At 37.5% G+C, this 16,400-nt stretch overlaps 1 protein-coding gene across 1 annotated transcript in view; it reads right to left on the bottom strand.

Moving 5' to 3' along the window:
- The window catches only part of NUP98 (nucleoporin 98kDa), a 137,108-nt gene that overhangs the window by 47,411 nt on the left and 73,297 nt on the right, over positions 1-16,400 (bottom strand). The window contains exons 13-17 of the mRNA XM_006885718.1: positions 11,182-11,315; positions 8,271-8,458; positions 4,365-4,481; positions 2,765-3,063; positions 755-868 (exon numbers count right to left, since the gene is read on the bottom strand). Coding sequence (XP_006885780.1) covers positions 755-868; positions 2,765-3,063; positions 4,365-4,481; positions 8,271-8,458; positions 11,182-11,315 — 852 coding nt within the window. The remainder of the gene's footprint in view (positions 1-754; positions 869-2,764; positions 3,064-4,364; positions 4,482-8,270; positions 8,459-11,181; positions 11,316-16,400) is intronic.

Below are 16,400 nucleotides of genomic sequence, written 5' to 3'. Positions count from 1 at the left end.
ATTATAGATCCAATAAAAATTAAATCCTAAAAAAAATTAAATCCTTTAAAAAAAAAAAAAAAGAAAAACACTTAAAAAACCTTAAAGTTACTCATGTTGCTGTTTAAGTCAATGATTATCAATGTTTAAGTTGTTGCCATTAAGTCCATGATGACTCATAGCCATCAGTAGATCTGCACCTTGCCCTTCCTGCAAACCCATCCAATGACAATAATCAATGTTTAAGTTGTTGTCATTAAGTCAATGGCAATTAACAGCAATCAGTAGATCTGTACCTTGCCTTATCTTGCACCACACAAACAATCCCTGTCATGATCATGCTCATCTCATGTGGTAGTCCAGGCCTTAATCTATCTCCTTGAAATTCTTCCTCTTTTGCTGGCCCTCTATCTGATCTTTCAAGAGAGATTTGTTTGTTCTTTTGGCATTTCATGGTATAGTCTATATTTTTCACCAATATCAGCATAAATTCTTCTGTCATTCTTAGTCACTATAACTTCCAGATGCACAGGAAGTAACTGAAAATACCAACTCTTGGATCAGGCGCAACTTAGTCTGACATCTTTGCTCTCAACTGTTAGGTTTTTGCCAGTAGATTTTCTCAATAACACATATCTTCTGATTTTTTTAAACCTAGGTATTATCTATCTCTTGTCGGCTATTCTATTCTTAGTATTTCTTCATCTTTTCAGTATTTTCCTTACTTATGGAACAGATTATTGTATAAACAAGACACAGATATCTGTGTACATACCTTTACGACCAATAGTGAAGTCAGATACAATACACTCCCCTTTCTCATTGGTAATTTTTGCAAGATCATCCATAGATGGAATAGTATAGTAACCAACCTTAGTAAGAATAATACCTGTGAGAAAACAGAATCTTAGTAGTAATTATCCTTAAATAAGGAAAGTTAGAGCAATATTTACTTCATTCTTTTCCCGAACTAGATTTTTGACTAAACAATTTCTAGGAGATTCTATTTCTTCCCCCTTCCCTTAAAGTTCATGGTCAAGTAAATTTGAAAACCATTCAATTACAGTATATGATAACCTCTGAAAACTCTCACAGTAATAAAGCCTTGTTTTAATCAGGGTTTTGAACTGGTGTGCTGACAGGTGATATATAGAGGTTGAAACAGAATCATATTTTAAAGTTTGAGTGGACCACTAAAACAAGATAAAGGAGGTTGAGTTAGAGGCACTAAGACTCTGTTAGGGAGCTCTGGTCATTGAGTCTGTAGGGAGTTCTCCTGTTAATTCAAAGGTGGCATTTTCTGGTGGTTCAAATCTACCAGTGGCTCTGAGGGAAGAAACTCATGGAAAGTAAGTGATGAGCTGGTTCCAAACCAAAAGCAATGAGGTGAAGTGAATTTCTGTAAGAAAGCTCCAGTGGATTAACACATTACAAGTGTGCTAGTAACCAACAGAGAGAGAGACACACACACACACACACACACACACACGACAGAACTCACCAAAATAAACACTGAGAATAAGGGCAATGCATCTCATGTATATTTAACAACAACAACAAAATACCTGATGAAATTCATGAAAACAGTTGCACTCTTACTTCATCACACAAAACAAGATAAACTTTAAGTATCTGCTCAAGATACCCAGATCTTGTAATTTACACAACTAGGCGGCTTAGCTTTTGTTGTGGTTTTTTTTTTTTAAAAAAAAGGTAGGAAGGAAACCGATGATAATAGCACAGCAGTAGCTACTATTTGAGAATCTACTTAAGTCAGGCATTATGGTAGAAAAAAACATATACCCCACTTCATGGCTGTCAAGTCAGAACCAATTTGTAGCTGATCCTACAGCTTGTTTCAGCTGTAAATCACATGAGAGGAGCTTGTCCATCTTTTTCCCTTAGAGCTGCTGCAAACCACCACAAGGGTGGCCTTTTGGTGGGCAGGGCAATTCCACATGGATTAGGCACCAGAGTTCCCTAATTTAACTCAAAATGAAATAACCTATATGATGGGAAATAAATACCAACTTTCTTTCAATTTTTAAGATCTAAAAGCAATCAAGTGAATTTGTAAAGCAGTCAGATTTTGAATTCTGGCTACAAAATTTGAGCTCTTTACAAAGAATTAATGGTTTTTTGTGGTTTTGTTTCGACAAAGGCATGGCTTATGTGCTCAACTTTATTGAAAATATTACAGCACAGCAGACAAGACTCAAATGGTTCCACATGATGTTTTGAAATTCATCCCAACTGTGGGATGAGTGACATGCAGGTTGGACAGACTGCCAAAGTCCAAGAGTTTCAGCATTTCCTTAGTATCAGGATCTACTTCAATGATCTCCTGATCCAGGGCTGAAACCTCTAGTACATAATTATCTCTCCTTTCTCTCTCCTCCTCCTGCAGCTTAATGGAGATGCCTCTCACAGGCCCTCTCTGAATACGCTTTATCAGATGTGTGACACAGTCTGCTATCTTATTCCGGAGTTTCTTGCTGGGAATAATGGCGATCTCCTCGCACACACGCTTGTTCGTGTCAAGTCATCACCCAGGCACGTGTCAATGATGACCCGGGCCACTTTCTTCACGATTTTGATGCAAACGTGGCCCATGTTGAAGGGTCCTTGGTGAAAGCCAATTTTAACTACTTTTAAAAGTATGTGGATTAGCAATCAACTACGGCTAAGTGAAAAATATTTCAAAGTTAACCGACATAAAACATAAAATACTACAAATGAAATCTCAAATGATGCTAAGAGATTAATCATGTATAGTGACTCTAACCTGCTGGATGCATGTGGTAAGAATTATTTTCTCCATCTTCTCGATCATCTTGCAGTGATTCTTCATGGAAAGATGTCTCTTCACTGCTTCCTTCTAGCCCATTTCGCAAGGCAACACGCATATTTAATGCAACAATGGTGTCATCCACACTGTTACTGCTATTGTGCTTATTTCCAGCACTCTCTGGAGTTTGAGGGATGGGTCTGGCAATAGGGTTAGTATAAAAACGAGACACAAGAGAATCTTCATCTCCATCCTGCTGGTGGTTCTCTTCAACAGGTTTGCTGAGGAAACTGAATCTGTAAAAGGAGAAAATATAAACAATTTTTTAGCCCTTATAACAGTAGTACCAGCGACAATGTTAACAGTAAAGCCTTGTAACAGTAGTACCACTGACAATGTTAACAGTCAAGTCTCAGTATTTATGCAATCTTATATGTTAAAAATTCATTTACTATTATAGCAAAGTAGTCTCTTTTATAGATTAAAAAAATCTAATCCTGATGTCCATGCCTTAATATGCCCAATTTCATGAATCAATGAATCCGGGTACATTGAAAAGTGTTTTTTTTTTGGTTGTAAAACTCTATATAAAAAATGAAAATATGTTCTAGACTTTTAATACTGAAATGGATATATTAAAAAAAATTAATATAGTACATGTATTAATTTTATTAATAAAAAAATCAAACAGCATTTTAACACAAAACCAAAAATACAAAAAGATGTTTACTGAAACATTACTGTGAATCAAGAAATCTATGTCTACCAAAACAAAATTGGTTTAATCATCTTATGTTCATGAGGTGGAATATATATAATAAAAATGAGATCAAAAGTACATACTTAATGAAAAGGCATTCATAATGAAAAGAAAAAAGGTTATAAAACATACGTAACCAACACCTATATGTAAAAAATAATTATACAAATATAGAGGACTATAAAACTACTATGAATTAATTTTTACTTCTTCCTTTAAAAACGTCTACATTTTTGTTCTTAGGATAGTCAGCAGGTGGTGGATTCACCACAGTGATCATGTATTTTACTTAGTCTTAATCAACAAAATATTCTTTATTTTAAATGACTTTCTGGTGGCCTACTGGTAAAAAACTGTGCTGCAATCCCAAAGGCACATAGTTCAAATCCACCAGCTGCTCTGCAGAAGGATTAACAATCTCCTATGTGATTAACTGCCTCTTAAAACCTGCTAGAGAGTCAGCTATGGGTCAGTTCCGATGCCATGGTACACAACAACAACAAACAACTCAAAGGAGCATTGGTTGTGCTGCTAACAGAAAAGATGGCACTTCTAACACCAGTCTATTTGGGGGAGAAAGATGAGGTAATCCTCTCCCTAGTTCTGGAACGTCCTCATGAGTCAATCAAACTGATGGCAATGGGTTTGATTTTTAATCTAAACAAGAACAAAAACCTGACTGAATTTTTAGGTATATAATATTCACCAAACTTTCTAATTCAAATGTTCATAATATTAATAAATTCTAAAAGCTCAGAATCTCTTTAAAATGAAAACAGGACTCCTCATGAGGGGAGAGAGAAAAACAAACAAAAAACCCAAAAAAAATTCACTTACCTCTCTCCATTTTCTGGATAATCAGAGGGTGAAGCCAAATCTTCAGCATCACGATTAACAGGAGAAAAGAGATTGCTATTGTTAAGATTCTTCAAAACCAACTTTTTAATGCTCTTCCTAAAAATAGAAGAGGGAGAAAGGTCAGGTAAACATAGTTATGTCTCAGACATAAAACTGAAGCCGAAAATGGCAGTCATGTTCAACAAATGCTACAGTTTAAAACAAAGTGGGAAAGATCTTTGAAAATACTTAACTTCATCTGAATTCAATAACTTTATTCATGTATATATATTTCATTCATTATACTCTAACATTTGAATTATATCTGTACCTATGCTCTTTCTAATGATCTTTATTTTGGAGCGCAGTGTGAGCTTTTAGGATCTATATAGCTCTCTGTTCTGTAAAATTGAGTATGCGAGCTTGAAAAAACAAAAGGATTTGTTAATTTAGAAAGATTTTGTTTTTACTAAAACAATGAAGTGACTTAAAGAACTAAACCAACTCCCACTCAAAAAATACCCCTTCATGCTGAATGATATGAATGATCATAAATACCTACAAAGCTCAGGTCTATATATACAGGTTTACTTTCATTAAGCACCCCTGTATGAGCTCCAAGGAGAATCGCCATGTGCTTCCTACTGTTCAAGTTATTAGAGAAAAAAAATAAGTTAATGTCCTTGTATGCTAAAGTCTACAATTAGTAGGCCACTTTTATGCTTTATACATTTCTAGCCTCAATAATTCAGTAATAATCTCACAAAAAACCAATACTGTTTATTTGAAAATACATAAATGGGAACTCTGGTGGGACATTTTGTAGGTAGTTGTGTTGCTATCCCAAACAGTGCCTCTCTGCCAGAGGTTGAATTAACTGGCAGCTCCTTCTTGTCGTTGTTATGTGCAGTTGAAGTCGCTTGCAACTCATAGTGACCCTATGTACAACAGCCCTAAACTCTGCTCTGTCCTGTGCCAATCGCACTGTCTCCGATACACCTATCCTGATTATCCCAGTCACTGAATCAATCCACCTCACAGGGGGCCTTCCCCTTCTGTGCTGTCCCTCCACCCTACCAAGCATGATGTCTCTCTCCAAGGACCTGTCCCTCCTTGCAACACGTCCAAAGTATGTTAGACGGAGTTTCAGAATCCTTGCCTCCAAGGAGCAGCCTGGTTTGACCCTTTCCAGGATGATTCTGTTTGTTTTCCTAGCAGTCCATGGTACCCTCAATACTCTTCTCCAGCACCACAGCTCAAAGGCATCAATTCTCCTTCTATCCTCCTTAGTCATTGTCCAACTCTCTGATGCATAACAAATGACTGTAAAGACCATGGCCTGTATCAGATGCACCTTAGTCTCCAAAGAGACACCAGTGCTCTTCAGTACTTTGGAGAGGTCCCTAACAAGCAGACTTTACCATGGCAATACGTCTTCTAATTTCCTGGCTACTGGTGCCGAGAGTGTTGACTGTGGAGCCAAGCAAACTGAAGCTGTGAACAATCTCAGTCTCTTCACCATTCATCCTTATGCTGCCAATTGGCCCAGTGGTGAGAATCTTTGTCTTTGTGACACTGAGCCTCAATCCATATTGGAGGCTGCAGTCCTTGACCCTCTGCAGCAAGAGCTTCAGGTCCTTTTCAGTTTCAGCAAGCAGGGTTATATCATCTGAATATTGCAGACTGTTGATAGATCTTCCACCAATCTTGACCACACATTTCTCCTAATAGAGCCCAGCCTCCCGGATAATCTGTTCTGCATATAGGTTGAAAAGGTATAGAGACAGGACGCATCCCTGGCGTACGCCCTTCCCAACTTTGAACCACGCAGTGTTCCCTTGCTCTGTTCTGACGACTGCCTCCTGGTCCAAGCACAGGTTTCGCATTAGCACGATCAAGTGTTCTGGGATTCCCATTTTTCTCAGAGTCAGCCAGTTTGTTATGATCCACACAGTCAAATGCCTTTGCACAGTCAATGAAACACAGATAGACATTCATCTGGTATTCCCTGCTTTCAGCTAAGATCCATCTAACATCAGCTACAATCTCCCTAGTACCACGACCCCTTCTAAACCCAGCCTGGACTTCTGGTAGTTCTCTGCTGATGTGCTGTTCCATTCTTCTCAGAGCCAGCCACAGATTGTTATGATCTACACAGTCAAACGCCTTTGCATAGTCAATGAAACACAGACATTACTCTGGTACTCCCTGGCAGCTCCTTAGGAAAAAAAAATCTCCTTCCACGTGACTGACATGGTAAAAAACTCAAAGTCATTGCTGTCAAGTCGGAATCAATTCATAGCCAATTTACCAGTGGATTTTCAGAGGTTGTAAGACTGCTCCTATTTTCCCCAAGAAGCAGTGGTATAATTAAACCCTAAGAGAGGCGAGACCATATAGTTAGCAGTGCAGCTTTCTACAGATCATGCCACCAAAGTGAAGCAATTTTTAGCCTCCAAAAACTTGCTGGATGGTCTGCTATGAGTTGGTTTCTACTTGACAGCAATGAATTTTTATTTTAATGTGCTTATTCTTTATTATGACAATCAAATATCCAATAAATCAGTGAAAAAGACATTAAAAACAAATGTTTACATGAAAAGTTCACTGATATTGCTCCTTCTATTAATGGAAATTGAAGAACAGAGATCAATCCCCCTGGGAAGGTCAATAAAAAAGGCAGAGTTGCTTCTAAGTACTGAAAGCCAACAAGGCAGTAAAAAAATGACAAACAATTGTTCAATTTAGGGTTACTTTATCCCGCATAATTTTCTATTTCAAGGTGGAAAAAAAGAAGCTCTGGTGGCCTAAGGGATAAAGAGCTGCACTGCCAACCCAAAGGCCCACAGTTCGAACCTACGAACTCCAAAGGATAAAGATGGGAAATCTCCTCCCATGTGATTTATGGCCTCTGAAAACCCACTGTGGGTCAGTTCCAACTCCACAACACACAACAAGATGGAAAGTTAAGAGACTAGCAGCACTCTGGACAGTCGTGTGTCAGGCAAAGGTAAAGAGGAAAGGGATCAGAATGTCAAGGGGAAAAGGTACAAACACCAGACATGAGAAGAGAAATAGTAAACGTAAATGAGATGGATTGACACCGTGACAACAGCAGGAGGCTTAAGGGTGTCAGAGATGATGAGGATGGCACAGGATAGGGTTCAGATCTATTTTCCATAGGGTGGTTCTGAACTGTACATGAGTCAAATGGACCTAATAAAAAACATAGTTGCACTGCAATCCCAGAGGTGAGCGGTTCGAATCCATCAGATGCTTTGCCAAAGAAAGAGGGACAATTTCCTCCTATACCAGTCAGATCTGATTTGATGGTACATGCACACACTCAAATAATAAAATTAAAAAAAGAAAAAAACAACTTAAAATATATGATGTCATGGACTGACTTGTGTGTTCCCCCAAAATATAAGTATACAATGATAAATGTGGAAGCTATATAATGAACTCTCATAATCTGATGAAACAGTTGTAAAAGGATTAAGCGTGCAATGTAACACACCTTAATTCCATCACCATAAAGACAGTTTCTGTAGAGTGTGGTCTATAAGATTAAAGAAGAGGCAGATTAAACTGAGATAGGTGAATATCCCAAGAAGTATTTTATTAGGAATAAAAAAGTTCTCTTTTGACCTAGGCTCCTGCAACTAGCAAGCTCTTCAAAATCACAAAGGTAGAAATGCCAGATAGAGAAGGCATTATCCTAAAGCTGGCACTCTGAATTTGGACCTCCAGCCTCCTATATTCCAACAGAATAAATTTCCATTTATTAAAGCCATCCACATGTGCTATCTCTGTAATAGGAGCACTGGATAACTATGATACATCATGATTTTATATTTAGGTTATATTAGTATTTTAAATTTATGTTAACAAAACTAAACTCACTTGGGCATGAATGCTCCGTTGGCAAGGGATGGTTCATCATCATCCAGCCCATCAAACAGATGTGACTTGGCTGTTCCTGTTGTCTGTAAAGCCTTTGGCCGGACTCGGGTGGCAGGACGGGGTGTAAGTTTATAATGAGTTGGTGTAGTGAGAGCTTTCTGGGCTGCTGGATTGGTTGGCTTCAATCTCTGGGAAAAAAAAATTATCAAGCAAAGTGCTAGTTTAATTAAAATGTACAGTTATCAGCATTAAAAGACTAGAGTTCAAATTTTAGGTCTACAATACATGTCATGCTAGACATGAAGCCTCATGAAACAAATTAATTAACATCTATTTTTGTATGTATATATAATCATTAATTGTAAGCACTACTGAATCTGTATTTCTCTAGAATTGATTTTTACTTATTTCTCTATCTTTCATTTCAGTGGATTTGTCATTTGTTGTTTTTTCCCCCCACCGCTTAACCATGTCATTTGTTTTAAGATACAATTGATACTTCATTTGAAAAGTGTATTATGTATTAAATTGTAACAACATAACATATGAGTGATACACCATGTCCATTTCTTTATCCTGCAACAGACTAAATCTGCAGTAGCTTTTGCTTTGTAAGAGAGTTAATGTTTATATTCATTTTAAATAAAAAAACATGGTTTCAAGAGTTTTAGGTTACATAAAAATATCTGTACTTCCATCAACAAATGAATGGACAGAAAAATGATGGTATATTCACACAATGGAATACTATGCAGCACTGAAAAACAAGTAATTAATAAAATACCACACATAATGGGTGACTTTGGAGGACATTATTCTGCGTGAACTATGTGGGTCACAAAAGGATAAATACTACATAATATTATTATTATAAAACAGGCTTGACATGGGAGTTCAGCGAAACTGAGTAAAGGGGATAAATAATGAACACTGCATTGGAACAGATAAAGGAAAGAATTGTTTAAAAGGCATGCATGATTAAGAATTATACGGATGACAACAGTCCAGAATAAGAGGTAGCTAGCAAAGTGGACTCGTAGTAGGAGGAGGGAGAAAATTATACAATAATGAATAATTTTCTTTTTTTTTTTAAGTGAACTGAGGGGTAGGGAGGAAAATATCCAATAATAAATGAATGACAATCCAACTTTTCTGTAACCTTCCATTAAAATCACAATAAAAAAAGGAAAAATACACCCAGCAACAAAAAAAAGTATTTGTTTAAAAAAACACAACCCTAAAAAAACAAACAAACAAACAAAAAACACAACCCTTACACTTAAAAACCTTAAAGATAGTATCATGCCTTTGCCCAAAAAGTTTCAAGAAACACTTAACAATTTTTACATGCTCATAAAAAAAGCCTAAATAGTACCTCTTCTGAAAAGTTGTATGAAAGTATAATTAACAATGTCTTCCTTCCATTTTTTTATTAGTTTGTCCTATTAAGATAAAATTCAACATCTTAAAGTATACAGTTCTGTGATTTGTGCAAATCATCACCACTACTATTTCCATCACCCTGAAAAGAAACTTTTTATTTCTTGGTAATTACCAATCTACTGACCCTAGACTTGTCTATTCAGACATTCCATGTAAACTGAATCATACACTATGTTGTGTTTCATGCCTGGTTTCTTTCGCTTAACATGATTTCAAGATTCATCCATGTGTACCATATATCATTACTTCATTCCTTTTCATAGCTACACAATATTCCATTTTATGGCTAGCCATTTAACAGCTGATGCTTCTTCCTTCTATAATTTGTATGTACTGTACTGAACTAAACAATTACAGATCCCACTTTCCTTATGAAGATTCCAGGATATAGTTTATTCTAGTGTATGTTTATTTTCAGTTTCAGCCTAGACAATGAATAAATGTCTTCAAGTAAACTGTTCATCTATGTAGCCTCAGAACTAACAAGATACTGCATGGCCTTCAGGATGTGAAAGCTGAGGCTGTTCTTGTCTGCCCAACATGAAAGCTGGAATGCTCTGGCATGTAGCTATCTTTCCTGACAATCATCACCTCTCCAAGTTCGTTTATGACAAGCTAGTTCTTTGTGGACATCAACATCACTATGGTTGCTGCTTCCTACGCCTCACGGGAAAGAGCAAGCCTAGTGATCAGTTACTCACCAAGCTTTCGCTTGTATAGTTTCCATTTCAAATCCTAATTTCCCAGTTGTGCCAGTCAGACTAACACTTAATGCTAACCAGTACATATCACATTCATATTTTGCTTTTCAAAATATCTAAGTTACAACTACAGAGATAAATGCAACCTAACTTCTTATATAATAAGATTAATTTCTGTATAATGAGCAACTTACTGCCAAATATGTAATATCTCATTTATTCCTCAACAATGAAATAGATTATTAACCCATATTTAAAGATGAGGAAATTGAGATTAAGTAACTTTCCTACCATCCCATAAATAATAAGTGGTAAAGAAGCAGAAGCAGATAAAAGACACAATAATAATTTCTCTGACTCTAGAGCATAAGAGGTTAAACCATAGCTATGCAAAAAATAAGGGGTAAGATACTGATTCTGCAACCTGCAGCATTTGTATGTTAAAAAAAGTCAGTCAACCTCCAGGCTTAGTTAGTTCCTCAACTATAAAACGAAAACAATAATTGTTTTACTTTAGGGCGATGACAAAGTCTCTCAGCCCTCAGCTTTGGGAAAGTGCTCATTTCATTGTCTGTCATGCTGTCTCTGAGATATGGAAAGATGACTTATCCCCCCCCAAGCCACAGAAGGGCATAAATAATACAGCTTTTAAATACATTTATATTTAGTTTTGCTTACTCTATTAGACTATAAAGTCAGGAAATTATATCTGCATATTTAGTTTGTCCTATTATTAGAAGAAGTTTTTAAAAAAGGATCATAGTTACCTCTTCTTTCTTCTTAGGATCAGACATGGGATTCCGGAATAGAGGTGAGTCTCCAAAAGGTGAGTAAGTTAGACTATTGATATGCTGTTGGAGGACAGCCTGCTGGGCAGCAGAAGCATTTGGATCTGTCAAAGCTTAACACAAGATATTTAAAAAAAAAAAATTAATTTAAGGACCTAACATACTTGTATCAAGAGAACTCAGCTAGTATTCATTGTGGTAATCTGTTCTTCATAAGGTTTGCTCAGTTAATAGCATTACTGGAGAGGAAAAATAAGTTTTGGAGAAAATAATTTTTAGAGATCTTATCTTTAAAAGGTCCACTCAGTGAACAGCACTGCTAGAGAGGAAAAATAAACACTGAAGGAAATAAAAATAAAATAAGTTACTAGGTCAGAGACACAAGGAAAAAAATTATTAAAAATATATTTAGCCTCTCCTAGATCACGTGGGTGAGAATTTGTGCTGCCAACACAAAGACAAGCAGTTCCAATGCACCACTGCTTCTGGGTAGAAAGACAGGCAAACTCCTCTCATGTGATTTACAGCCTTTGAAAACCAACTGAATAGTCAGTTATGAGTCTATTCCAACTTGGCAGCAATGAGAAAAAGAGAACAAGACGGCTCTAACATAAATGAAAAGTTGAAAAAAGTAAAGTGCTGGACAGCTTTACAGTATAGTATTTTAGTGACTTTGAAAATAGGGGTTTTAGAAATTGGATACACGCAATAATATTTCAGAATGTATGTTTACGAAAACCTTCAGACAATTTTTCTCAATTACAAATTTGTGATAAGTGAAACTGCAGGGAAATAAAAATAGATATCAAAAGATGAAAAACTATTTCTATATAAGATGGCATATTAGACAGTTGGTAGATCAAACTCTCTTCAACTATAACCCTGGAAAATAAAGATAACAGAGTTCAGCGATAAAACTAGAATTCAAGATAAACCCCAGATAAAGGAAGAAACTGAATGAAAGCAAGTAAGAAGACAAAGAGTACATCGAACTAGAGAAAGTGAGGGCAGGTCATTTTGAACAGCTATCTGGTAAGCCTAGGAAGCTGGAATGCAACAGTACCTGTTCGAGTAACTGGCTGGCAATGGAAAAGGTGTGATTCTCTCCTAATGCACCCTCCTAAAAATGAAATCTTTTTGTGTATTTAAAAAGTCTCCAAAAGATTAAAACAGAGAACCTACAGACCGGGAAAAATGTTTGGCAATGAGATATCTGACAAAACACTCATCTTTAAAATCTTAGGGGAAATTAGAAAAGAAAAAGACAACTCAATTTAAAAAATGGACAGAGGGCAGTGATAGACATTCTACCAAAGAAAACATTCATATGGCAAACCAAGATATGAAGAAATCATTAACTATTAGGGAGATGCAAATGAAAAACTACTGATTTCAAAATTTTATTCAATAAGGGAAAAGATAGTACTTATCAGAAACTTTTATTTAACTTAGAACATGTTCACTATTACTAGTAATTAATACAAATTAAAACAATCTGGAGAAATATTTTATATCTAACCCATTACTCATTCATTGATACAACTCTATTAAGTGTTACATTTTTTTTACTTAAAAGAACCCACTAACATCAGGTCAATGGCAACTCAACGCTGACCTCAATGTAGAATAGAACTGCCCCAACAGGATTTACAAGATTGTAAATATTTATGGAAGCAACTTACACTATCATTCACCAATCTTTTGCTAATCAAGTGTTTATAAACCACAGAGCCATCTCAAAGTTGGTTTAAGATCTGTTTTAAGAAAATATGACATAAGGAAATAATGTTTTTATATTTTTATTGTATTATTTTTTATGTCTACCGTCAAGTCAGATCTGACTGGTATAGGAGGAGATTGCCCCCTCCTTCTCCAGCAGAGCATCTGGTGGATTTGAACCGCGTACCTGTGGGATTGCAGTGCAGTGCCGTGCCACTAGGCCACCAGAGCTCCCTTGTTTTTATTCTTTAAGTGGTTGGGAGCTGAGCTGCCAAGTTAAAGCCACCCGCTGTTCCAAGGGAAAAGACAGGCAATCTTTTGTTCAATCTATAGCCTCTGAAAACCCACTAGAGATTCAGCTATGAGTTGGTTCTGACTTGATGGTCCAAAACACCACCACCATATGGTTAATTAAAAACCAAATAACTTCCTTTTTACTTTGCCTAGATCTCTGAAAGAGAAATTTTTCATAACAACATTAGATGTATACTACTTTAGCTTATAGCTTAAATCATGATAAATAAAACCCATCCCATAAAGCCTGTTATAATAAAAAATTTCAAGATTTAAAATTTTTAAATAAAAACAGTGCTACTATGCAACATACATAACATTACTTTTCCAGCTATATTGCTGTATTATCTTAAAGATGTTTTATAGTATCTCGAAGTATTTTCTTTAAGCTTTATGTGTAAAAAGTTTCACTAAACTTGCATACTTTGACTATTCTAACTAGGAAATAATAATAATAATAATAATAATAATGATAATAAATATACTTTAGAGAATAAATATACTTTAACGTTCTACAACAAATGTTTCAAGTCTTCCTCACTTTTAGAAAGCAAGGTTGTGTCATCTGCAAAATCAAGGTTGTTGATGAGCCTTCCTCTGGTCCTGATAACACATTCTTCTCCATAAAGTCCAGCTTCTTGAATGATTCGCTCAGCATACTGATTGAATAGCAAACAGATTTGCATGGAGGAAGGATACAACCCTGACATACACCTTCTTGATGTTTAATCATGCAATGTTTCCTTGTTCTGTTCAGAACAGCTTCTTGGTCTAGGTATAGGTTTTATATAAGCACAATTAATGTTCTAGAATTCCTATTCTCTCAATGTTACCACAGTGTGTTAGAATCCAAACAGTCAAAAGCTTTTGTACAATCAATAAAACACAAATAGAGAAATTTCTGGTATTCTTTGTTTTTTAGTCAATAACCATATACGTAGTATTATCTCTGGTGCCACAGCCTCTTCAGAATGCAAACTACTGTCCAAATTTCTGAGGAGCCATGATGTTAGTTTGAGGACTAAGGTATGCTTGATTCATACCTTGGTATTTTTAGTCACTTGCTATGCTGCAGAGAGCTGGACAGGATGACAGAAGAAAAACTGATGTCTTTGAACTACGATTTTGCAGAAGAGTGCTGAATATCCCATGGAATGACAAAAGAACAGATATGTCTTAGAGAAGGTGCAGTCAAGAGTGCTCCCTGGAGTCAAGGATGATAAAGCTTCGCCCTGCATACTTTGGGCATGTTGCTAGGAGAGGGACATCATGCTTGGAAAGGTGGAGGGTGGTCGGTAAAAGAGAAGGTCCTCAACCAGAAGGACTGACACAGTGACTGCTGCAATGGGCTTGAATGTGTTAGAAACTGTGAGGATGGCACTGGCTCGGACAGGGTTTAGATTTGTTGTTCACAGGGTGGCTATGAACCATACTTGATGGCACCTAACAAGAACATTCAAGAAGACCAGAAAAATCTGGGTATTATTTTTAAAGCACTATAATCTTCAAAGTTAGCTTATTACTTTGACAGCATATTAACAAGGGGGACAAAAAAGACCTTGAACCTGTATCAGATGCTCCCATCATTTACTAAATGCAGGTGACACCATCCAGCTTTGCTCAAAAGAACAAAATTCTCCTTTCAAGAAATCAAAACTAGTAAAAGAAAATTATTTATTTGTATGTATAATTATTAAACCTCTTTATCTTAATATTATCTACAATACAAAAAAAGATTTGATATTTCATCAAAATAAAAAGAGTTGCAATCAATGGAAGCAATTAAACTACAACTAGTGTTAGGTATTCAATTCTGACTATGGTAATCAAAAAGATGAGATTTTAACACACACATATACACACAAAGAGCAGAGTGGTTTTGACTTTCAATACTAAACTTGGTGGAAATTTTGGTTTCTAAACAAATTGAACATTAAAAAAAACCAACACAACTCAACAACACATTGCCTTTGAGCCCCTGGGATACCTGTCCATGGCACCAGGTGTTAAGCTGCAGCATAAGTGCATGAATTTGCCCTCAGTGGGGCCCTAGCCCACTGGAGACAGCCCTCTTAACCGTGAAAACAGTGGGTTTCGCATTTTAGGTCTCAACTCTTGTGATGATTCATTGGGAAACAGGTAAAGATGGAGGCTCTGAGGCCTGTGTGTCACTGTTGATTGCTTTGCTTTCTCCAAGACGGACTAGTGTGCACTGTAACTTAACCAGTCCTTGGTCATGACCCAATAAACTTTGGTGTTACTACAACAACAAATCACCTGAACAAAACTACAGACTAGAGGGCCCTGTAAAGAGACCTCTAAAGCAGAGTAAATGAATCAAGTCTAACATCAGATTAATAAAATTTATTAATACTTATTAAGTTAAAGTTAGACTAACATTTAGGAGGGAGGCCCAGGCTGAGTATGCCGGGACCAATCTCAGGACCCCTGGGGAGTCGGGGGCCCTCCCCACCCCCACCCGCCTTCACCCTGGGGCCAGTCAGCAGGGCCAGGGCCTCCTGGCTGCCAAGCAAATACCTCGAGCCAGCCACCAGCCACAGGCCAACCTTCCCCTCTGTTCATGGCCTTGGGACTTGGAATGCAGGTTCAGGAGCCAGCTTGGGGGGAGTTTTTTGGGGGGGTCATGGTCAGCCCAGACCCTAGGACCCAGTCTCCCACTGGGATCCAAGGCCCAGCATCTCAGTGATAGCAGGGGCTGCTAAGGCGCAACCTCCTGCCCCCCTGGTATCAGCAGTGGGCTGGGGTGGCCTGTCCTAGGAGGCTGCTGCTGGGGAGATCTTCTCCTGTCCCCCTCCAGTGACACTATGCAATTCCTGGCCCCCAGGACCAAAGCCATGAAGGGCAGCAGGGCTGGGCCGTGTGTGGCGAGGCAGCCTCTGCCAGCAGACAGGGTCTTGGGGCCCAGGCACACACAGCCGGACCTATCCCCCCCACCCCCTCAGGGCCCCCGCTGCCTGGGGCCTGTCCTGGGGCTGGGGCCTTAGCAAAAGCAGCAAGAGCACCCCCCTTGGGACACACCCCCTCGGGCCTCCTTTGTACCTCCCCTTTTCTCTGAGCTGTGAATATGTTTAACTCTGTAAACACAGACATTCCTCTGATACTCCCTGCTTTCAGCTAAGATCCCTTTAACATTAGCTACAATATCCCTAGTACCAAGACCCCTT

The sequence above is a fragment of the Elephantulus edwardii genome, unplaced genomic scaffold (assembly GCF_000299155.1).
Source record: "Elephantulus edwardii isolate Elephantulus edwardi_28Jun2011 unplaced genomic scaffold, EleEdw1.0 scaffold00044, whole genome shotgun sequence".
NCBI classification, from domain to species: domain Eukaryota; kingdom Metazoa; phylum Chordata; class Mammalia; order Macroscelidea; family Macroscelididae; genus Elephantulus; species Elephantulus edwardii.
Note: the sequence above shows the minus strand (reverse complement) of the source record. Positions and strands in the feature narration are given on the sequence as shown.